Source organism: Candidozyma auris, chromosome 1 (assembly GCF_003013715.1).
Source record: "Candidozyma auris chromosome 1, complete sequence".
Classification (NCBI taxonomy): Eukaryota; Fungi; Ascomycota; class Pichiomycetes; order Serinales; family Metschnikowiaceae; genus Candidozyma; species Candidozyma auris.
Window position 1 is genome coordinate 1,033,839 of NC_072812.1, and position 21,394 is coordinate 1,055,232.

General features: G+C 45.5%; 11 protein-coding genes across 11 annotated transcripts; 6 read left to right on the forward strand and 5 right to left on the reverse strand. All coding sequences in view use genetic code 12, as the record gives it.

The window, feature by feature from the left end:
* Nucleotides 1–807: 807 nt before the first annotated feature.
* Nucleotides 808–2,925, forward strand: CJI96_0000479 (cyclin-dependent serine/threonine protein kinase; the record flags this gene model as incomplete). The annotated part of the gene is made up of 1 exon (XM_029034703.2): nt 808–2,925. One exon carries the CDS (start codon nt 808–810, stop codon nt 2,923–2,925), a length of 2,118 nt encoding a protein of 705 aa, XP_028889945.2.
* Nucleotides 2,926–4,079: 1,154 nt separating this feature from the next.
* GPA2 (guanine nucleotide-binding protein subunit alpha) lies at nt 4,080–5,435 on the forward strand (the record flags this gene model as incomplete). The annotated part of the gene is made up of 1 exon (XM_029034704.2): nt 4,080–5,435. One exon carries the CDS (start codon nt 4,080–4,082, stop codon nt 5,433–5,435), a length of 1,356 nt encoding a protein of 451 aa, XP_028889946.1.
* A 112-nt stretch (nt 5,436–5,547) lies between these two features.
* Nucleotides 5,548–7,886, reverse strand: CJI96_0000481 (uncharacterized protein; the record flags this gene model as incomplete). The annotated part of the gene is made up of 4 exons (XM_054702024.1): nt 5,548–7,258; nt 7,300–7,645; nt 7,726–7,770; nt 7,883–7,886. The coding sequence occupies 4 exons, from the start codon at nt 7,884–7,886 to the stop codon at nt 5,548–5,550; spliced, it is 2,106 nt and encodes a 701-aa protein (XP_054557999.1).
* Nucleotides 7,887–8,237: 351 nt separating this feature from the next.
* LAP41 (metalloaminopeptidase APE1) lies at nt 8,238–9,726 on the reverse strand (the record flags this gene model as incomplete). Its single annotated transcript, XM_054702025.1, has 2 exons — nt 8,238–8,840; nt 8,884–9,726. 2 exons carry the CDS (start codon nt 9,724–9,726, stop codon nt 8,238–8,240), a joined length of 1,446 nt encoding a protein of 481 aa, XP_054558000.1.
* Nucleotides 9,727–9,914: 188 nt separating this feature from the next.
* Nucleotides 9,915–11,048, reverse strand: CJI96_0000483 (deoxyhypusine synthase; the record flags this gene model as incomplete). The annotated part of the gene is made up of 1 exon (XM_029034707.2): nt 9,915–11,048. The coding sequence occupies one exon, from the start codon at nt 11,046–11,048 to the stop codon at nt 9,915–9,917; it is 1,134 nt and encodes a 377-aa protein (XP_028889949.2).
* Nucleotides 11,049–11,631: 583 nt separating this feature from the next.
* CJI96_0000484 (uncharacterized protein) lies at nt 11,632–12,051 on the reverse strand (the record flags this gene model as incomplete). Its single annotated transcript, XM_029034708.1, has 1 exon — nt 11,632–12,051. The coding sequence occupies one exon, from the start codon at nt 12,049–12,051 to the stop codon at nt 11,632–11,634; it is 420 nt and encodes a 139-aa protein (XP_028889950.1).
* Nucleotides 12,052–12,506: 455 nt separating this feature from the next.
* CJI96_0000485 (uncharacterized protein) lies at nt 12,507–12,848 on the forward strand (the record flags this gene model as incomplete). The annotated part of the gene is made up of 1 exon (XM_029034709.1): nt 12,507–12,848. One exon carries the CDS (start codon nt 12,507–12,509, stop codon nt 12,846–12,848), a length of 342 nt encoding a protein of 113 aa, XP_028889951.1.
* Nucleotides 12,849–13,494: 646 nt separating this feature from the next.
* Nucleotides 13,495–16,353, forward strand: CJI96_0000486 (uncharacterized protein; the record flags this gene model as incomplete). Its single annotated transcript, XM_029034710.2, has 1 exon — nt 13,495–16,353. One exon carries the CDS (start codon nt 13,495–13,497, stop codon nt 16,351–16,353), a length of 2,859 nt encoding a protein of 952 aa, XP_028889952.2.
* Nucleotides 16,354–16,965: 612 nt separating this feature from the next.
* Nucleotides 16,966–17,517, reverse strand: RCT1 (Rct1p; the record flags this gene model as incomplete). The annotated part of the gene is made up of 1 exon (XM_029034712.1): nt 16,966–17,517. One exon carries the CDS (start codon nt 17,515–17,517, stop codon nt 16,966–16,968), a length of 552 nt encoding a protein of 183 aa, XP_028889954.1.
* A 1,165-nt stretch (nt 17,518–18,682) lies between these two features.
* Nucleotides 18,683–19,981, forward strand: NCS2 (Ncs2p; the record flags this gene model as incomplete). Its single annotated transcript, XM_029034713.2, has 1 exon — nt 18,683–19,981. The coding sequence occupies one exon, from the start codon at nt 18,683–18,685 to the stop codon at nt 19,979–19,981; it is 1,299 nt and encodes a 432-aa protein (XP_028889955.2).
* A 461-nt stretch (nt 19,982–20,442) lies between these two features.
* Nucleotides 20,443–21,201, forward strand: CJI96_0000489 (uncharacterized protein; the record flags this gene model as incomplete). The annotated part of the gene is made up of 1 exon (XM_029034714.2): nt 20,443–21,201. The coding sequence occupies one exon, from the start codon at nt 20,443–20,445 to the stop codon at nt 21,199–21,201; it is 759 nt and encodes a 252-aa protein (XP_028889956.2).
* Between the last annotated feature and the right edge of the window lie 193 nt (nt 21,202–21,394).

The window sequence follows — 21,394 nt, forward strand, 5'->3', positions numbered from 1 at the left end:
ATGCCACACCAAAAAAAAAAAAAAAAAAACCTCCCATCAAGTATCTGTTGGTGATACATTGACTCAAATGGAGGATACGCTTCCTGGTACATGATATTATTGATATTATCCACTCCCACCGCTTGATGTGTCGATTTGAAACATTGTAAGGGCTATGAGCTCAAAAGCTGGCTCCCCCAAACATGACTTAGCATGACTTAGCATGACAGTCCTAAGCTTCCAGGACTGATGAGCTTTTTGGTTAAAATTTCTCAGGATCCTTCATGCCGTTGCATCTGCAAACATGGCTTTTGTGATATTTTGCTGGAATGATCGGTTTTTCGTTGTTTTTTACTGTTAACTCCCGTTTTACAAGGCGATTTCTTTCACGGTATCTTTAAGGTGCTTCGCAGAACCACATGTTATCTTCGTAAACCACTGTTGATGTTTGTCTCTGCATCACTTCCCTCTATTCTTGTAGAAACCGGTTCTATTTGTTGCCCTTCTAGATTCCTTAGATTGATATCGCATAAACATCCTTCAGCCCACATGCACAATTCTACTAACTGGCCTTATATGAGGATGAGATCAAAGGGCCTCAGGGAAAATGATGTTAAAATTTTATTTTGGGTTCCTTATCACGATAACTCATGGCTGATTTATATTGGTAGACAGCGGTATGTCGGGGTGAGGAGCCATCGCATCACGATTTCAAGAAGTGTCAAAGAACCCTCATGTTAGTCTTGTTTGGGAAAAAGATAAGTTCGACCATTATTTACATTTTCTGCTATTATACGGCAGTGGCCAAGGGTATATCAGCCTTTTGGTATGGATGTTCTGCATGCACCACCATCACTGTTCAACACTCACATCGAAAAACTAGCTACACTTGCAAGCAAGACTATCTTAAAACCATTACGAACAGCGCTTGACCAACAAGATACTTCTGTTCCTCGTACAGCATTAACGTCTGATTCTATCTCAAGTCTTTTTATGTCTGACAGATATAGACCGCCTTCTGGCCCAAAGGGTCCTAGAGGACCTCGAGGGCCGCCACCTTCAAGTTACAGGGATAGCCGAAATCTGGGTCCCCCAAGAAGAGGCAATGACAGAGATGTTTACAGGCCAAATGATAAACGTTCAGATGATCGTCTGGGTTACTATCAGGATAGAAATAAGAACGAGAGGTATGAAAGACCTAATCGCAGTGACAGGCCCTCGGGCCCATCTGGCTTCAAAGGTCAAAAGCGTGGGCCTCCCGAAAGAGATTCCAGAGATGACGATAGGCCCAACAAGAGAAGAGATTTTAGTTCTCGAGACTTTGATAATGAACGCCTGGTAAACGAGCGTCCGACTAATGGTAAAATTGACATGGACCGTGCTCCTAAAGCACCTCGCTCCTCAGGAGGGCCTGGCCCTCGTCCCGGTCCGCCTTCTGGTCCTCGTCCAGGTCCTTCTTCTGGCCCTCGTTCTGGTCCACCTCGCTCTGGTCCCCCTGGCCCGCGTCGTGGGGGCGGTCCTTCTGGACCCGGCTCTGCTCCTATTACTCGTGACAAGCCTACGGGGCCAAAAAAGCGCATTCCAAACACAATTAATAACAAACCGCATCCAAGTGCCACTGGTAGAAAACCGCAGCAACGACTTCAGCCTTCTCAGGTGTATTCTCTTTTCAACAACAGAACCAATGAGCTCTATAAGCGTGTTCAGCAAGTGGGTGAAGGTACCTATGGCAAAGTCTATAAAGCTAAAAACTCTATTACAGGCGAGTTCGTTGCCTTGAAAAGGTTGAGGTTGGAAAGCGAAAGAGAAGGGTTTCCAATTACTGCGATGAGAGAGATCAAGCTTCTTCAAAGTTTTGATCACCCAAATATCGTCGGGTTGTTGGAAATGATGGTAGAGCACAATCAAATTTTCATGATATTTGATTACTTGGATCATGATCTCACGGGCTTGCTCACGCATCCTGATCTCACACTTTCAGAAGGTCACAGAAAGACCATTTTCAAGCAGCTCATGGAAGGCATGAGTTATCTTCATAGGAGGCGAGTCATTCATAGGGACATCAAAGGGTCAAACATCTTGTTGAATCGTGATGGCGTTGTGAAAGTTGCTGACTTCGGTCTCGCGAGAACTATGAAAGTGCTTAAAGAGGGTGAGAGCCCTGATTACACTAATCGTGTCATCACAATATGGTATAGACCCCCTGAGTTACTCCTTGGATCTGTGGATTATGGACGTGAAGTTGATATCTGGGGTGTCGGGTGTCTACTTATTGAATTATACACCAAGATGGCAATTTTTCAAGGAACAGAAGAAGTTTCCCAACTTCATAAGATATTTGATATCATGGGTACTCCGTCTGTTGACAGCTGGCCAGATATTGAGAACTTGCCCTGGTTTGAAATGCTAAAGCCTCGTATAAACAAAAAGGCAAGTTTTGAGAAAGATTTCAAGCCACTAATGTCTGAGCAGAGTTTCGATCTCGCACAAAAGATGTTGACCTTGGTTCCTGAGAAAAGGCTCACAGCAGACGAGGTACTTGAGCATCCATACTTCACCACTGACCCCCAGCCCGAACCTTTGGATTTCATGCAGACACTAGAGGGCGAGTGGCACGAGTTTGAGACGAAGCAGAGAAGAAGAGAGGAGCGCAAGCGCTTACATGAGCTAAAAGCAAAGGGCAGAGAGGTATCTCTCCCTCCAACCCAACCAAAGGCGCCAAATCCAGTGAATGAAACTTCTGCATTCCAGACGCCTCTCACCGCAGAAGGTTCTGTTAAAGACGAAATGAAGGGGAGTTTGAAGGCAGAAGAGGTCGAGAATTCGGTTATGGGCGTAGCTGACCTGGTCGATCCCAATGCGTCGAATCCACAAGAATCTGAGAATGACGGCATTGAGGATATTGAGCACAAAGACGTGGATGAGCCGGTTGAAAAGGCCGTTTAAGGTGACATTGAGCTAAAAGACTTCTTAACAAAGTTGTTTATTAGCACTGTTTCGTAGCCATAGATGCTGAGAACGTATTTCGAAGAATTTGTGAGGAGTTCTATCTGTTTGTACTGTCTTATGGCGGTTTTGAATCCTTGAAAATGTAAATTACTACGTGAGATTCAGTATGATGAGCACCTCGTGCTGAAATCAATCGACTACAGCTGTTCATGAAAATTGATTGTCACTTACGTCCCTCGTATGGTGGCATACAATGCCTCAATCCTTTGAGTCCAATGGTCGGAACACTCGGTACTTCGAATGTTTTGTCTACTTTCATCATCTGTGTATGTGGCACTGAAGTCCGGGATTCCCGTAAAAGGTACCTCGTGTGACGGGCCTCGCACAAAACAGGACAATGATCAAGTTTCTTAGCTCATGACCATGACGTGAGCACTTGTACATTTCAAACCTCAGGGTTGGTGGGATTTTCAGTGCAATTTCCCTTTCCAGTATAAACAAACCCTAATTCACCCAAATCTATAAATATTTTGCCAATTCAACACAGTTGAGATAGGTTTTGATTGGCTGCAAACATGCTCCTGAGAGCCTCGCATAATGCGGCCCCACAGCATGATACCTACTCTCTAGATCCCTAATGTTTATGAGACCCAGCCTTGATAAAAAGCCACAAAAGAAGCATGTCCATGCTTCACCGCAGTGTGTAAGTCACGACGAATAGGTGGTATCCCACCTTGCAGATTTCCCTTTGCGCAGCCATCACCAGGGAGCACCAGCAAGCCATTGGAAACACATAGATTGTATCAATAGAAACGATTTAATTGGTCAAACCTACCAGAGTATCTGTTATGCTTGAAATTTCTCTCAGGTTCAAACTCTTTTACTTTATTCATTTCTTTTCTTTTTTTTTGTCTTTGGATTCAGATTCACATCTTCAGTGTGGTTTGGCCGCTTTCCTCCCCAAAGCAAGGACTGACCCCGGAGTGCGCGACAGTAAACCTAGAAAGCCGCTAACTTAAAACACCTCAAACTACCTCCTTTCACCACGTGAAACAAAGTGAAAGTGCTTTTTCCAAGGCACAAATTGTTGTCAGCGCCCCAACACCTCCACTTTTCTCAATTGACAACCTCCATAATAGCTAATTCTAAGTATGGGCTTGTGCGCCTCCAAAGACCCTCCCTCAAACCCAGCAGTGGACTCCAGTGACAAGCGGAATAAGCAGCAACAAGCGGTGGATCAGAGAACCAAGAACAAACTAGCAGACTCATCCGTCACTGGGCTGGAAAAAAGCAATGGCCAGGTTCGACACGGCCAAGGGCCTCACAAGGAAGAATCCTTGCAACAGACACTAGCTGCTGGCAACACCCAGAGTCTAAGGCCGGGGCTGGCTCCGACCTCCAATGCTCAGTCTCGCCAGCTGTCTTCACAAACTGCAAACGGCATCATATCACCAGCAAACGACAAGGAGGTGAAGGTGTTGCTTTTGGGCTCGGGTGAAAGCGGGAAGTCCACCATTGTGAAGCAAATGAAGATCTTACACAAGAATGGGTTTTCCGAGGAAGAGTTGTACGAATACAAGCCATTTGTTTTCAAAAATGTGTTGGATTGCGTCAAGAACGTGGTGAATGCAATCATTGATCTTCAACCGGACTTGATCGCCGATAAGGGCACCGCCGAGGAAGCATTGGCTGCCAACATCAACGGTGCCGAGGGCCTGCGCAAGCACATTTTACGCTACGAAGATCTTAACGAGATCCTAGACTACGAGGTCTCGGTCAGCTCCGATGAACAATTCAACCCGTCTGTGGCTGCAAAAATAAAGACAGTGTACAGCTTCCCTGAAGTTCGGGCTTTCATGGAGCGCGAGCAAGGCAAATTTTACCTTATTGATTCCACTGACTACATGCTCAGCAATGTTGAAAGAATTGCTGCTGCCGATTATATCCCCACTCAGGCTGATATCTTGCGCACGCGAAAGAAGACATCTGGTATCTTCGATTTCCGTTTCCAAATGAGTGGAGTCAACATGCATATGTTCGATGTTGGTGGACAGAGATCTGAGCGGAAGAAGTGGATCCACTGCTTTGACAATGTTACCTTAATAATCTTCTGTGTTGCACTTTCTGAATATGACCAAGCTCTACTAGAGGAAGACTCGCAGAACAGGTTGGAGGAATCCTTGACCTTATTCGATTCCGTAGTCAATTCTCGGTGGTTTTCCAGAACATCCATTGTTCTATTTCTCAACAAAATCGACGTTTTCGCCAAAAAATTGCCATTTTCTCCTTTGGAAAATTATTTCCCCGACTACAACGGCGGCGATAACATCAACAAAGCTGTCAAGTATATATTATGGAGATTCACCCAGGTGAACCGATCTGGTCTTAATATCTACCCGCACGTAACACAAGCCACTGATACATCTAACATTCAGCTTGTGTTTGCTGCTGTGAAGGAGACGATATTGGAAAACTCCTTGAGAGACAGTGGCATATTGAACACCTAGCTCAGAGCGAAGAGGCCCCATGGATCTCATTAACCTACGCAAAGGCATATTTTTCACGATTTTGTTATATTTGTATTATTTATTCGTATTCACATTAAATATTTTTCATTAATCATGCACTCGCCGCAGGCCGAGATTCAGCAGCAGGTGGTTTGGATTCTTCTGAAGAAGCTACCCCGTTTACTCTATCAGAGCTCCCTCTACCTCCTCGATTTCCTCTTCCTCTGTAACCGCGACCCCTGCCACGGCCCCTACCTCTGCGAGAAGATCCACGAGCAATCTTGTCTTCCTCTTTCTTAATTTCCCCATCAACCTCCTTTGTTTCTGTTGTAGTTGAAGTGTCGAGCATTTTGTTCTCATTGCCATTGTGTTCAGACTTCTCTGTCCTTGGCTCATTGACACCGTCGCTCAACTCCTTCGGCATTCTCCCCTTAAAGCCGCCATCTGACGATCTTCGCCTATGGGAAGAGAAACCCCTTGGTCCAAAATCGTGTCCACCTCTACCACGACCACGGCTCCTAAATGCAGAGTGTGGTAACTTCTCCTTATCTTCCGAAACCAGGGTGATTTCATTGAGATGCTTCTTAAAGTCAGGACGATGTTGAGATGAGAAGGATTTATTACGTTCAGTGAGATGCTGCTGCTCACGGATACGTCTTCCCTCTTCCATTTCGCGTTTTTCTGTCAGTTCAGAGACGGATCCACGCTTTGTTCTCAGGGACCTTCTTCTCCTTTCACCAGACTCTTTTGAGTTCTCTCTACTCGAACCCGATGTTTTTGATGGGGTTCTTGTCGCCTTTTCATCAGATAAATCGCTATCCGGTTTCTGCCCATAATTCTTTCTATCGGAAGAGCTCTCAGTGGAAACCTGGTCTTGCTTTTCTTCGGAGGGTTTGGATGCTGATCGCAGAATTTCAACAGATTTCATTGTCCCATCCTGAATCTTAAGACTCCCTAAGTTTGGCTCAGAATGGATTTCGTTCTTTGTCTCCAAAGCAACCGCCTCTGGGCTACTGAGTCTCTCAAGCTCTTTTTGATGCGCTGGCGAAGAAACGGTGGAAGGTTTCTTCTTTAATATTACTGGCTTTCCCTGAGGCTTAGGCGTACTGCTTGCTGACTTCTTGAGTTTTGAATTCTTGCCTGTAATATCCGGGTCAGACTTCGAGCTAAGTATGTCAGCGAGGCTCTGTTTTTGTCCGTAAATCGATGACGGTATTGGCGCGGGCGCCAACGCATTTGACCCCGTAGTCGCCGGGGGTTCACTTGCTTTTGATGTGCTTGAGCTTGGTGTACCATTCGAGTCTTTCTTTTTGTTGTCCAGAGATTCCTCCGAGTCGGACCCAAGAGTTTTTACTGTCGTCGGGTTAATCACCACAATCTTCTTATCAAGTTCATGCTCCTTTGCCACTATATCCACTGGCTTGGCATTACCAAAAGGATTTGGCTTGGGCTTTGGTGGTGCCAATTGTGGGGTTGCGTGAGTCGTATGGATGGGCTCCACCTCTTTCGGAGTTGCCGTATGCATAGATGTGAACCTAGATGGAGGTGATCTTGCGTGGCTTGGGCCAGAACCAAACGAAGTTCGTCTTCCAGCTGAGCCGAAACGCAGACTATCGCGGGCAGGTTGCCGTAGATCTTCCAATTCCCCAAGAATACCCAAGCCGGGGATATGTGCGCCGTGCGATGAGCGTCTACCATCGAAGCCGCCTCTAGTTTTATTAGCGAGAAACTCCCTTTCTATACGACGCAATTCTCTGTCATGTTCTTGATTGAACTTCATACAATTCTGGAAATCATTGTAGTCTGCGTACTCAATAACCACTCTGCGGTTACCTTTATAATACAAGTCTTGCCAATTGACAACCTTACTCTGGTCACTGAAGGACTCCAATTCAACAAAAGCACTTTTTTGACAACGCCAGTCTCCAAAGGGTTTGAGCTGGGATCATACACAATCTTGGCTTTCACCTTCCTTGTATATCTCGATGAGAAGAGGTCATCGATAAATGCATCATCGCAGGAAACTGGAAGATGAAGAAGTTTCACAATGTATGGAGGGCCTTGGTCGGTAGAAAACCTCGATTGGCCATAGTTGCCCGACCTGTAAAACCCGCCTTGACTATCAGACATTCCGTGTGACTTATACTTCTCTATTGGTACGGAGATTGACGCGATATCGATCTCGTCATCTGCCCAGGATCCGCCATAAGCTGCTTGTTAGTATATAGGATTCTGAAAAGAGAAGCTTTGCATCTGCATAGAATTCTCCAGATTTATAGATTAAACATACAATCATCAGAGATGAACTCTTCGAGTGACATCTTTTTAGGAGGTGCTGCGTGTTAGTATAAAGAATCACGAAAGGGAGTCAATGGGAGGCTAAGCGAGAAGCTCGTACCCTTAATGAGTCACACAATCCCTTATATGACCCATTTCTCGTTACATACTCATCTTCAATGGTCTGTTGGTTTACACAGTTTGGTCAGGAAGACACATACTCCTTGTATGGTGTGAGAGATTGTGTGCAGGGCCGAGCTCTGAAACCAGCCGCCCCAAAAGAGGAAAGTCTACTGCAAAGTTGGTATTATCAAGAAGCGCTCAACGGAAGGAATAGTGTGGATAAGGGAAAATAGCTAGACTCAATTCATATAGCGCGGTCCGTGGCATTCCATGCCGAGACTATCATATCTGCACTTATCCTCTTTGGCGCCCTTGCAGCCGTTGTTATAGGATAATAACGACTGCGAAATTCTTAACTTGATCCACTGTTGTAATGAAACTTGGAGCGTTTTAGCCAAGTAATCAGTCTTGCACAAAAGCGTCGTAAGTAGACCTCCAGTGTTTGAAAAAGCCTTTAAAAAAATTTACCGCTAGACCAATGTCTTTGGATCCGATGGCAGCCCTAATTGAATGCATCGATAACTGTGGGATACCCAAGTCAATAGTACGAGAACCAGTCTGTACGGAGAGATATGGACCAATTGTACCTCCAGAGCGAGAATCGTTTCTGATCTGGAAATATTGAAGTTCGTCGCCGTTTTTTTTGGCGATCTGCTCAATAAGAGCCAACCCCTTTGAATCTGTGGCCATATGGCCGTTAGGGTCTAAAGCAACCGTCATACCCTTGTTTGGAACTGGTTTATGATGTTCAAGGTAGACATCAGGGAAATTTGGATTGAATAAGTGAGTGACGTCCGCGGATAAAATGATGGAATTGGCAAAGGCAACTTTTACTTGATCAGTGGCGTCCAAGTCTCCTGGGTTGTAGTAAGAAGAAGCAATCACCCTCTCTACCACACTCAGAAACAAACGGCCTTGAGCTCCCTGCCTGGTCCCAGATCCGACTTCCTCATTGTCAAACAAGCCGACAATGGCAAAAGAATCATTTGAGATTTTTTTTTGCGGCTGCCGCTTCTATCAATGCATGAATGGCAGCATACGAACACACCCTGTCGTCAATTCTAGGCGCAAACAAGAACTCATTATCCAAACCACCGACGGCGCCTCTCTGCACATCATAGAGTTGTAAGTCCCATTGCAACATATCCTCTACTCGGTACCCAATTCTATGAGCAACATAGCGCAACAATTTTAGGGAATGCTTCCCGTAAAGAGGAGACTTCTTTTCGTCTTCAGTCGGTTCCTCTTCACTGCCGCCATACCCAATGATTGGAACAGTCTGCGTTTCCTTATTGAAAGGACCATTTGCAGGAGTGCCGAAATGTGGGGCCAAGGTTGAAATCCTAGCCACTGGCTGAGGAGTAGAGTCCACGTATACGTACTTCACCTTCCCGTCAATCTTGACCAAGACTCTTCCGCCAATTCCCAAATCCCTATCCCACCACTGAGAGCTCAATGCCCCAGCGTAGGGAGCAACCCCTAAAAGATTATAACCGTCCTTATTATCCTTTAATGAAATTGGCTTAACTGAAGTTGCCAATGCATCAATATGTGAGCCAATAGCCCCAATTCCAATCTCTGGAACCCAATCTTCCCCGATAGCGAAAGCTACCAAAGACGAGCCACTCCTTGTCGTATAGTACTTTCCCGGCTCGATACCCGCCCACAGTTCTTTCTCAGGGAGGTACTGAAACCCAGCTTTCTTGAGCGCTTCGCCAAAATGCCTGGTGACATGCCACACAGTGGGATTGAGGTAAGTGAAATCGACGTAGTTCCTAGCATACATCTCGCAGTTCTCTTTGGCGTTTTTTGTGACCACTTTGGAGCGGGTACCCAGTGATTCTTCAGTTACACTCAAGAGCGCAAAAGCATCTCTTGTTCTCAGCGTCATCTCCTCACTTCCGCTTGTCGTGAGTAGCACTAACAGGATGTGGAGTAGATTACCGCGCCAGGTACATCAAAACAGTCATATTTCACACTGGCGGAACTCCAGCGAACCAAAGCTCCAATATTCACCTCTTAAACTTAACGTCTCGTTGACTCGTTATCTACATTTCTATATCCGTAGAAGTACCGTTTTTATGGTCTCTTGGCTGCAAAAGTCGCAGCCACAATCAACGGCCACACCACAGTCACATCAGCGTAGACCTTTACCAGTTTGGCCTCAGCCTTGATTTTACCCCAGCTGATCGCCTCGTCTGGTCTGGCACCAGCGTCAGAACCATCGAATTCTTGTCCCGTGTTGATGTAAACTGCCCAGTCTGCACCGTTTCTCATGAGACAAGCATTACAGATATGGTGCTTGACCAAACCACCACCCAAAATAAGCATACCGGCGCGAGAGGCTTCCATGGACATGGAGTTGATCTTACGAATGTCAGCAACAATGTCCAAACGCAATTGTTGCGGGCTTGCCTTGAAGGTGTGGAAAAACAACATGTCTCCAATGGAGCCATCAGTAATGGCGGGACAGAAGATAGGGATCTTGTTTTTGTGGGCCCAGTACAACACAGACAGCTCATCGTTTATCTCTTTACCAAGACGGTCGATCAACTTGGAAGGAGTCCAGATGGCAGCAGAGTCTGCGTTCAACCCATCTTTACCCAACTTCTCCATGGCCTCCTCCTGCTCTTGCAAAACTTTGTCCAAAACAGGCACTATCCACTCCTCAAACTTACAATAATTATCGTTCGGAACTAGCAAATTGCCAATTCTGTTAAGCCCTTGGTCTCTCAAGGACCTGCCTGGCAATGCAAAGTCGCCCATGTAAGTTGGAGCCAAGCACTTGATCAAATCCTCCTCTACACCACCAGCGGAGGCCACAATCGCCGACACTTTCTTGTGTTGGACCAAGTATCTCAAGGTTTCTCTGAGTCCCGAGGAAATCAAGTTAGAGGTGAATCCCATGAAGATTGTAGCCTTCTGGCGACCTTCGTCGTCAAACTCACCTCCACGCTCATGTTCAGGCAACTCATCCTTAAACTTCCCTCTCCATGAATTCATTTCGTTGATAATGTCGCAGGCAGACGCCACAGACAGCGCTTGGAATCCCATGTTACGCATGGAAGCGATCAAGTCGGTGGCTCTGGAGTTGTAGGCATAGTCCTGGGAAAAGTCCATACCCTGGACTTTTTCAAAGTCGTCCGGGATTGGCACCGACTGTTTAAGAACAGCGTCAGTAGCGATGTTGGGGAGTTTGCCAGAGCCACTCATTTTGTGGGGAATTGCAACAACTAGGAAGTATGGGGAAAAGGCTATACGAGACGGAAAATTTCAAGATGCTCATCAGATGAGGCTGCCTCTACAAAGGCCACACCAGAAGTTTGTGAAGATGCCTAAAGAAGCAAAAGTATTTGCTCGATTAAAAGAGTAACGATGTTCATGACAGATGAACAAAACTTCTTCTAAGCCAGGATTGTGTATTGACAAGTTGATTCGGAGTGGAGAAATGGCTGCGAAATGTGCGCTACAGAGGTGAACCGCTAAAAACGTAGTTGATTTCCTTGAATGGCTTGACAATGTGCAATGTGAGTATCTTAAATTGCTATACATTCGGTTTCACAAAATTGCCTTGCAGCAACAAAAGGTTTTTTGAGAAGAGACCTTCAATGACTCCTCTGTGGTGAAACATGCTCATGTCATAGGCAACTGAGAATGAACAGTCCGAGTGTCGCTGTAGAGTTCATCATCTCTTGCTTACGCTGTGCTTCCAACAATACTTCGTCGATCTACACCCTTCACATTAATGCAATATATTGATAATTCTACATCTCGATATCGAACAGAACCCGAACACTTACACCCTCTCTCTCACCTCTGGAGCCCAGCTCTGATGCTTAGGCTTGGCAGTGTTATATGTGACAAAAGCGCCTGGAGTATTTGTGAGGTTCTCCTTGTGCTTCTCCAAGGGGTATGCCCTGGATGCTTGTTGATCTTTGGGTAACTTATTTGGTGGGGTGTTGGTACCGTATCCCAACCAGTAGTGCCAACCTGGCTCAACTTTGGAGATGTCGACATCCCAGTCGTTGTACTCGACCCATCTTGTTCTCAAGTGGATTTCCTCTGGCACATCGGTCTCGTAGTACTTGTTACCCCAGTCGTCGATTCCAACTAACCAACCTCTCTTGGTATCGTTGTGGTGCTGGATCTGCCAAGCAGCTCTCTTAATACCAGAGGCATAGATATTCTTTATGGTACGAAAAATCGAAGTCGACATTCCTTAGGGCTGGTTGTGACCTACCAACACAGTGAGAAATGAAAACTGTTTGATTGGTTTTCCTGTGTGCAGGTTGCCAGTAGGTAGTAAAGTGTTGCAGTGCTACTTCTAGAAATGCAACGAGAATAGTTAATGGAAATGTGCTATTTTGATGGACATCTACTTGATTTGATCGTACGAGTAGTGGCTTCATCTCTCATAGAAAAGGCAGTGAGTGTGGAAATTCCCTCGCAGACCACAGTAAGCCAGTGTGGGAGCACTTCTAAGGTGGTATTCTTCAAATTTGAAGGAATTGGGCACACATTGAGCTCTTGAACGTTCTATTTTACACCTCATCGTTCAAATCGCTATATAATATCACGTCATGTTAGTAAACTGTATGAGAAAGTAATGGCAGCTTTTGGCGCATATGATGCCTGGCTGCGAAAACAGTAAGTTCACAACTTCCACCTCTTATGTACAACATAAAGTCGTTTCCAATCTTCGATATGAAATCAGTGATTCGGCCTCGGACCTCGGCTTCAAAGTCCAGGAGTGACACCCAAAAGGAATTTGTCTTTGACGCCTTCCGAAACCCGTACCTGAAGATTAAGTCTGAGTCCGAGGAGTATGGCGCCGAAGACGCTCACGAACACGAGTGTCAAGAGAAATCAGATCATGTACCAGATTGGGCACTTATTGAGAGCTCGGATCTTATAGAGCACTTTGCTGTCGATTTGAAGCTCAAGAAGCTTGGGAACGATCAGGACATGGTTGCACAAGACACCGATCCAACGGTTACAAAAGCAAAAGCATGAGATTAGTGGCAATGGAGTCTGATCTACTTAAGAGGGTAATTCGTCAATTCAAAGGGCATTGTCGATACAGATTGCTCGTGATTTAAAGCTGTCAAGTTGTACTCGGCTTTTGCAGCCGTTTCAAAAGGAGTTGCAACTTGAGTCAACAGGGATCTTCACTATCAGTTGAATCATGATAAGTCTGAACCAGAGCCTTTTGCCCATAACATCCATGTTCATCACCTTCCAACTATTGTAGTATTGTCTTCTTTCTCGCACACACTCCATAGTCCATATCTATATACTCTATTACTAACCACAAATGTCCTCCACAAGTCGATTCGGTCATCAACAATTAGATACTGAATAGGACTCAAAGAAATTCCAATTTTTAGGATCTCACACAAACCGCTTCCTTATTTCTTATTTCACTTTGCACCTTCCCTCAGTACTGGCTTAACTCCTTGTCTACTGCTCTGAATGTGCAGTAACCTCACTGGGACCCTGGGGCAACACTATATTAATCACACTGACCATCCTTACATTTCACATACAACACTTTTCCGGCAAAACATCAAAGGCTTTGGGAATACTTATTATCAATTAAAACTCCATTTCACACAACCTATTTTTCTAGTGCTGTTGGCAGATCCTTGCCTCGTCACTCATGCCTCCTCCTACCTCCCCAGAGAACGACGTGCCTGAGAGAGTAAACATTCCCCAGCTCTTTGGGCTACGTCACTTGATGTCTCGTGATTTCTTCAACCACATGAACGAGGTGCTGGCCAACTTGTTAAGTGAATACACGGAGGAACAGCGCCGCCGCAACCTGGCCACCCTGAATAGGCCCCCGAATCGACTGTCTATGTTAACGCTGCTCGAAGAGCACTATCGACGTTCTGATCTTCTTGACCACAGCATGATAAGAACTACACATCTTCCCCCAGAATTACGGAATTTGTCTTCCCCTGTGCGCTTCTTGGTGATTCCAGATCTCGAAGAGGAGATGGATTTGGATATAGACTTGGACGAGAATTCTCCTAGGGCCACATCGTCGAACGTTGGATCAAGGGGAAGCAATGCTGTGACTTCCACCCCTTCTTTAGCTCAACCTGTGTCTAGTCCAAGCTCTGCTGCTACCTCGTTGCGTGTTCAGTCTCCTCTCTACTTACATCTGGATACCATGGATAGCGAGAATGACGATAACCAAGATGCAAGTAGCTCTCCGCACTGGAGCTCTGACGAAGATGGTGAGTTTGAGGAGCCTTCAGATCACGAAGTTGACGCAGAGGCTCATGACTCCGATGAGGAGAGCAATAGTGAGAGTGATACTAGCAGGAGTGACAGCGATGAAGACGAAAGGGCGGGGCGCTCAAGCAGTGAGATCGCTCACATTGAAGCAAGAAATAATCTTTTGGATAGCATGCAGCTGGCCCAGCGTCTCCTACTATCGTCCGCTCGCCAAAACCCCGCCAACAGAAACACACTCATAATCACCCCTGACCTGAATCGGGTCACGGGCGGCGTTCCATTGAGGCGGCAGAATGCCATCAGAGTGAAGCGTCGGGATCCAGATTCTACACAGAAGTCGTCAGAGGAGGTCGCTAAGGCATACCATACCGAGTTCGAAGAGGCTATCAAGATAATTCGGGCGTGCCCTCAATACCCTGGCAAATCCCCAATCTTCAACTCAGGTGCCCGCTTTCCCTTCGGAAAAAGAAACCCCGTTCTTCGCCGTTGGGGTACACTACGCCATCTGTCACGTAAGTCAAACCTAGATGCTCATATGGACAAGTTTCTTTGTCAGAGAAGGGCAGGAAAACTATGGCCGGACCACCAAAGTGTAAAAGGTGTGGGAAGCAGAATATCTCATGTCAAACGTTTGTGTTCTGTTGATCTTCTCCCGCACAGAACCAAACGCTACAAGTATCACTACACCACAAAGGAGGACTCGTCTAATAAGTATCACGATATCATTTATTCGATCAATAATCGGGAAAGAGTTGCACGCAAACACCGAAACAAGCGAAGGCACGACAATGATGAGCGTAGCTCGAGAAAGAGAAGGAGAATAAAAGATTCTTCGTTCTCTAAAGCTCACGTTTTTTCAAGCGTAATGGTGGGAGATCATATCGATGAAAACTTGCTTACCAGAGATGAAAAGTATAGTATCTTGAGTGGTCTTCCGTGCACCTTCTTGAGTAGTGGATCGAGTTTCACATTGGGTCCTAATATAGACTGCCACTCGAAGCGGGCTTCAGATGTCCTCAATATGAATTTTTCTCATGTTGATAATGAGAAGAAACTTCTACATGGTTATCTTGATATTAACAACGATGGATCTGCGCAAGATGACTTCCCGCTTCTTTCCAACCTTATTTCCTACCTTTGTGGAGGCATCAGATCACAATTCATGTTGAATTGCACGAACAAGGTGATTCAGATGAAGGCAGCTCTCCTCAACGATGTGTTCATGTTGAGTCTGTCGGTTAATGGAAAGGACGAGGATAATATAACTTCCTGTCTTCAAAAATCTTTGAAAATCCCATTCCATGGTGAAATTGTTGACTTCGATAAGAATGACCTTCGGTTCCTACCACAAACCAAATACAACGCGAACAAATCATCGACCAATGCATCGTACCACCATTCAAGAGTTCGCAATGAACAGGTAAAGTTGCAGCTTCTTGAGTGGCTCCGCATTCGTCCATTTAGCAATTTTTCAGAGAACTTCTTCATGAATTATTTGATATTTATTGAGAAACGTCTCCGAGAATTTGACAAGTACACAAGGCATGAACAAGAGCTCACCTTAGAATTCACTCACCAATTCAAAGAACTGATATATGAAGTCACAAGAGAGTTTGACTTCGTCACCGATGATATACCGATGTACAAGGACAAATTCAGGAAGGCCATGTGGGACCTTGCGGAGAGGTTTGAGCATGAGCCTAGATATGATCTCCCCAAATCATTCTTTTTGCTTGAGTGGGAGTCAAAGCTCTGCGAAAAGCTATGTGAGCACTTCACATATGACGATTCATGCCTTCTTAATGTTCAGTTAAACTACGTTCTATTTACAATACGTGTTGACGTTTCGAGCACCTTGGATGAGGTATTCTACCGCTTCCTCGATAACATCAAGGAGGAAAATAAGAAAGTCCTCATCTCGAAGTATGCAAAGCTTGCTAGAGAAGCCCTTCCTGAGGAAGCTCGAGAGGCTGTCTTTGTCTGTTCCATCAATAGAAAGACTGGCCGCTTAGAAATGCAAAACACAAGGCTGTACCTTGACTATAAGTATGCCGGCTCATGCGATGCAAATGGTGGCAGAGGCGGGAGTAGTTCTGACAGCGATGAAGATGATGCCTTTATCTCAAGAAGAAGATACACTCGTCAAATGCACTGGAAGTGTCTCGAGGATCCTTACCTCATGCACACGCCTACAATGATGTATGGGAAGTGGAAGCGGAATTTCACGAATTCATATCTGTCAGGTGGCGGGCAGGCCCGTGCCGACTTTGCCTGAGCAACTACCACTTGCCCCATCCCGCCTTACCTGCCATTCTATCTTCACGACGTTTCCTGAAAAAATCCTTCTGACATTCCCTGTAGGCGTCAAAGAAATCTTGACACACAGATTTGTCTTCCTGATTGCGCAAAACACAACTGATTGAAGCTTGGCGACTTTCTTCGCAAGGATCGTAATATTTTGAAGGCTCTTTAGCTGCCCAGCGGTACTTGTGCCGATGATTCTCTGGGTTGTCCGGATAAAATTTATACTCAGAGACAGAACCCTTGGTGAAGTCTACTTGAGATTTATCCTTCTCGACTTTGTCCGTGCGGGCAACCTCGGAAATCTTGTCTTCGGCCATTTCCCCAGATGATGGATGAGGCTAGTGACGAAACTTCAACAATATTAAGGATGTATGGGTGTTTCGTTTCAAGGTGATGGCAGTCCTGTACAAGGCATTTCTGCGGAAGACCTAGATTTGCACCCAATTCTCTCGCAGCTTCTCCACGGATCCTTGTACGACTTGTCCCACCTGTGCAATCATCGCAAATCTCTACGTGTACATATAGTGCATCAATGCATTGGATTTTGCTCCCTACTCGTAAAACACAGCCAGCAGCGGCGTCATCACCATCTGCCTCCTTGGTTGTAGTTGTCACGACCGCCATAGTTGTCACGTCCACCGTAATTGTCACGTCCGCCGTAGTTATCACGGCCTCCATAGTCATCACGACGACCGTGCTGGGGACCTCCTGGGCCGCCAGGTCCGCCAAAGTCGTTGCGGCCATATTCATTGCGGCCATAGTCGTTACGGCCATAGTCATTGCGGCCATAATCATTACGGCCACCTGGAGGACCATAGTTGTCGTTTCTTCCGTAGCCCCCATGTCCTCCACCGTGATTCTGTTCATGCTTCTTCTCTTCCTTTCTCTCTTCCCACTTGTCCTCAAGCTTGTTGGCACCAATGGCACCGACTATGGCACCGCCAATCTTGCCCAAAGTCGAGTGGTGCCCCGCAATCTTGCCACCACCGTATCCTCCAGCGGCAGCACCACCAATGGTAGCCAAAAGGCCCCTGTCACCGCCTTCGTGTTCTTGTTGACTGTTCTGAGTCGACTGGTAGTTGTTGTCGGATCTCTGGCCTTGCTGGCCCGAAGAGTAAAATTCGTTAGCAGACATACTTCAAGAAATTAGCGAGAAAAGAAATATTTGAAGAGGTCTCGAAACAACAGCGGACCGGTTCCTATTTATATCAAGATTCCGTCCCCGCGACAGGAATTGATCTGCCACAGAAGTGGCTATACTGTTCAGGTAAAACGCACCTTGACGTTATAGAATAGAAGCCGACCTGCAGACACGCCAGGGGTTGGTCTTGTCCTCTCACAGTAGCAAAGCCTGGGAACGAGAGACTCCTTCTATACATGAAGAACGTAGTAAGAGATTGCTGCAAATTGACGATATAATTCTTGAATATCAAAAAAATTTGGGGCCCGAACTGGATGTGTCTCGTATTGCATGCAGTACCTCCTTACACGGTCGCTTGTATCGTTTTGGCCAGCTGCAGTTTACTGCCACAGCCGCTGTGGCGGAGGAACGTTGAAGAGTGACTATTCCAGTGCAGAGTGTAAGTTATCCAAAATGAGAATTTGAAATTTGGAGATCGATGTAAGAAAAATGAATAGTTGAGGGTTTGGTAAATCTTTAGATTTTTTAAGGTTCACTTTTTCGGGTGTTAGGCATTGCGTTGGTATTCTTTTACGTTACGAAGTGAAGTATGTCATGTTGATGCACAATTCTGGTATGGGAGAATCACAAAGGTGGTCGAAGGATTGATGATATTAACACCGAAGAGATATGACTAAATGCAGTAATTTTCAACCTTGGTCAACTTTTGCAAACCCCATTACTTCTTTTGCGTTTTCATACTCTGTACATTTGACACATTTACTACCACCATTTCACTGAGAAAGCCCTAATAACCTTAAAATGAGACTTAAAGAGACAAACCCGAGAAACACCAGACTAGAGCTATTTAAAAGACATTCAAACCTCTAGTATCATTAATTCACGTTTATGGCCAGTTTTTCATCGGCACTTGTCCAATTCAGAAGAGAATTTAAAAAGCATGTTGAAGGGAACCTGTAAAGGGACATATTGTCTTATGATTCAGGTTGAAACAGCCATTATTTGATCATAGTTGTCTGATTTGATTTAACTCAAAAGTTGGACCCATATCTGGCTTTTGCTTTGTTCTGCCCTTTTGCAGCCATAAACTATCCTGCACGGGCACCAAGCTCGATGCCATCTCCTACTACATCTTCAACCTTCAAGAGAAGAGCACATCATGTCCACAGCGCCGGTTCAGTATCTACTGAACTCAGACACTCTATGCAAAAGGTGTAGTGAGAAAAATGCTGTGTTGATCTCAAGGAGAGACGCTTTCTGCCTGGACTGTTTTGTGTGGTTCGTGCGAGGCAAGCAGAGGAAGCTGATGCTCAATGAGCGGTATAAAGTAAAGTATGGTGCTGTTGCTGAAAAGTTGGGAACACAAAAGGTTCTTCTACCGTTGTCATTTGGTACCTCCTCTTTGGTTCTTTTGGATATGGTGGCGTCGCTTTTGCGGGAACAGAACCTAGCACACAAGGGTAAGCAAGGCTTCGAGTTGGTAGTGCTACATATACTTGAAGAAAACGGGCCATCCAAAGCTGAGGCAGAGCTGATTATGCACGAGCTTTTGCTGCGTTATGATCCTGTTACAGTTCATTACAGAATTATTGATCCAGAGATGTTTCTTTTAGATAAGAGGAGTCTACAGCGTATCCAGGTCAGCGCAGAGTTTGATGTATTGAGCAAGCAGCAACAGCTTGGGAACTCCTTAACGGTGCTGCTTCTTCTCGAAAGCTGCCGAACAAATTCTTCTAGAGCTGATCTTCTTCAGCTCATATACCACGACTTGATCATCCAAAGTGCAATCCAACTACGCTGCAACACAATCCTACTAGGACACAGCATGACCAGGCTAGCCAGTGAAATTCTCTCCATGACCGTCAAGGGAAGAGGTGTTGAAATCCATGAGGCGATTGCTGATCGCTCGATTTCTTACGAGGGCAATGAATTCCATATCATATTTCCATTCAGAGACATTTTGTTTGCAGAGGTAGAGGCTGTCTTGAGCTTGACGGATGGCTTAAAACAATTCCATGTGGAGACTTCAAAGGGTACATCAATTGCTAAGAATATGACCGTTCAAGCTCTTTCGACAAAGTACTTCGATGACCTTGGTGCCAATGGATACGCCTCCACAGCGTCTACTGTCGTCAAGACCGCAGAGAAACTAGGCGCTCCAAAGTGTGAGATTACTGCCAAATGTCGCATTTGCCAGGCTGATATTTACACGAATCCAAAGCAGTGGCTCAAGTCTATCACTGTCAATGCAGCCGCTCCTCTTGAAACGGAAGCAGAGGTGGAATTGGCAGAGGACTACGCAAAAGTGATTGGCAAAAGCCATGTCTCTGGAGACAGCTTGGATGTCTGTTATGGATGTACTGTAATGTTGTTAGGTGCTGGAGACCAATTTGCATGGCCCATGAGGGCCACCAGGGAGGAGATTCTAGACGAGTTCGTCTTGACAGACGAGGAATGATGCGACTAAGATTTTATAGATAAAGGGATACCACTGAGGGTACTATTATGTTGTAGACCGAAATGCTATCTTTTCCTGCTCTATATTTGAGATGCTGTTGCCAATTGGCTCAACGTAATGCTGGTAAGAATTGTATAAGTGAAGATTTATATTTCGCAGTCATTTTGTTTTCAAGCCAAATTACCAAAATCAAACTACTTGAAAGTTTGAGATACCAAATGGAGTACCTCAAATGGGCCAAAAAGCTTTTGTGAAATTTTGAGTGGTATTCTTTCTAGTTTCCTCTTTGCATCCATGTATCCAGAAGGACCTTGTCTACCATTCGCGATTCTATGCACCATATATAAAGTGGAGGTAGAGTGTTCGCATCAAAGACTTCTACAATCAATAGCCCGACTTGAGCTCACTTCAGCTGAATAAACCAGTCAGACAGTTCACGACGCTAAAATATAGCTGCTAAAATGTTTGGCCAGGCGGCGTTCACAGTAGACATGTACGATGAATGGGAAGGTCGAAATCGTACACAGCCAGTTCACTTAACAATGGATCATCAAGGTATTAATACCAACCCGTCTCTTGAACGAGTAAGCAGCCCTCAAGCAGGCTCCCAAAGCTGGAATGTCCCAGCTGCTTCACATTTGGCTTCATACTTGCCAGATGCTGCTGGGCCAAGCGCTCTTTATGAAGAATTTGGTGACTCCCAACGGCTGGGTCATTCTGTACCGTTACTAACGCCTGCAATGGCTATCAAGTTAGACAAGCTACGACTGATAAGAAGAACCGGCTACTATACCTTGGCACCTATTGGCGTTAACAAAACAATGGCACAGCTAGACTACGAATCTCAGGATGTGGAAGATGACGATTGCAACGTTGCTCAAGCTGAAAACCTGAACGTCAACGTATCTACTTCTATCTACCAGGATGCGCCATCTGTGATACCTCAGCCTGGAACTGAGCATGATTTGGATGCGAATATTGAGGACGGAGATGCATCAAGGAGTTTCGAAGCCTCATCTGACCTTTCAGAGGATGATGACGCAATGGTCAATGGAACCCGAGCTCGAAGTATGGCTTTCCAATCCCATGAATCTGATACTCAACTTGTGTCTAGCGGAATTGCCATACAGACATCGACCACACCTGGTACAACTGAGATATCTGCTAATGTGATCAACTGTGAACCTTCGGATGTGGAAATGGTGATTGAAGATGACTAGCGAATAATCATTTCGTCTACTTTGGCTGCTTGCAAGTGCAAAGCTGGGATCATCCATTTTCCACATGAACACCTTGAGCCTTTCCAGCTATAACCCCCGACCTTATGGTTGCACTTGGGACAAGAAAACTTGCCCTCAATTTCCTGTTTATCGAGTTCCGGTCTCATCCAGTCAACTGGCTCATCGAGGAAAT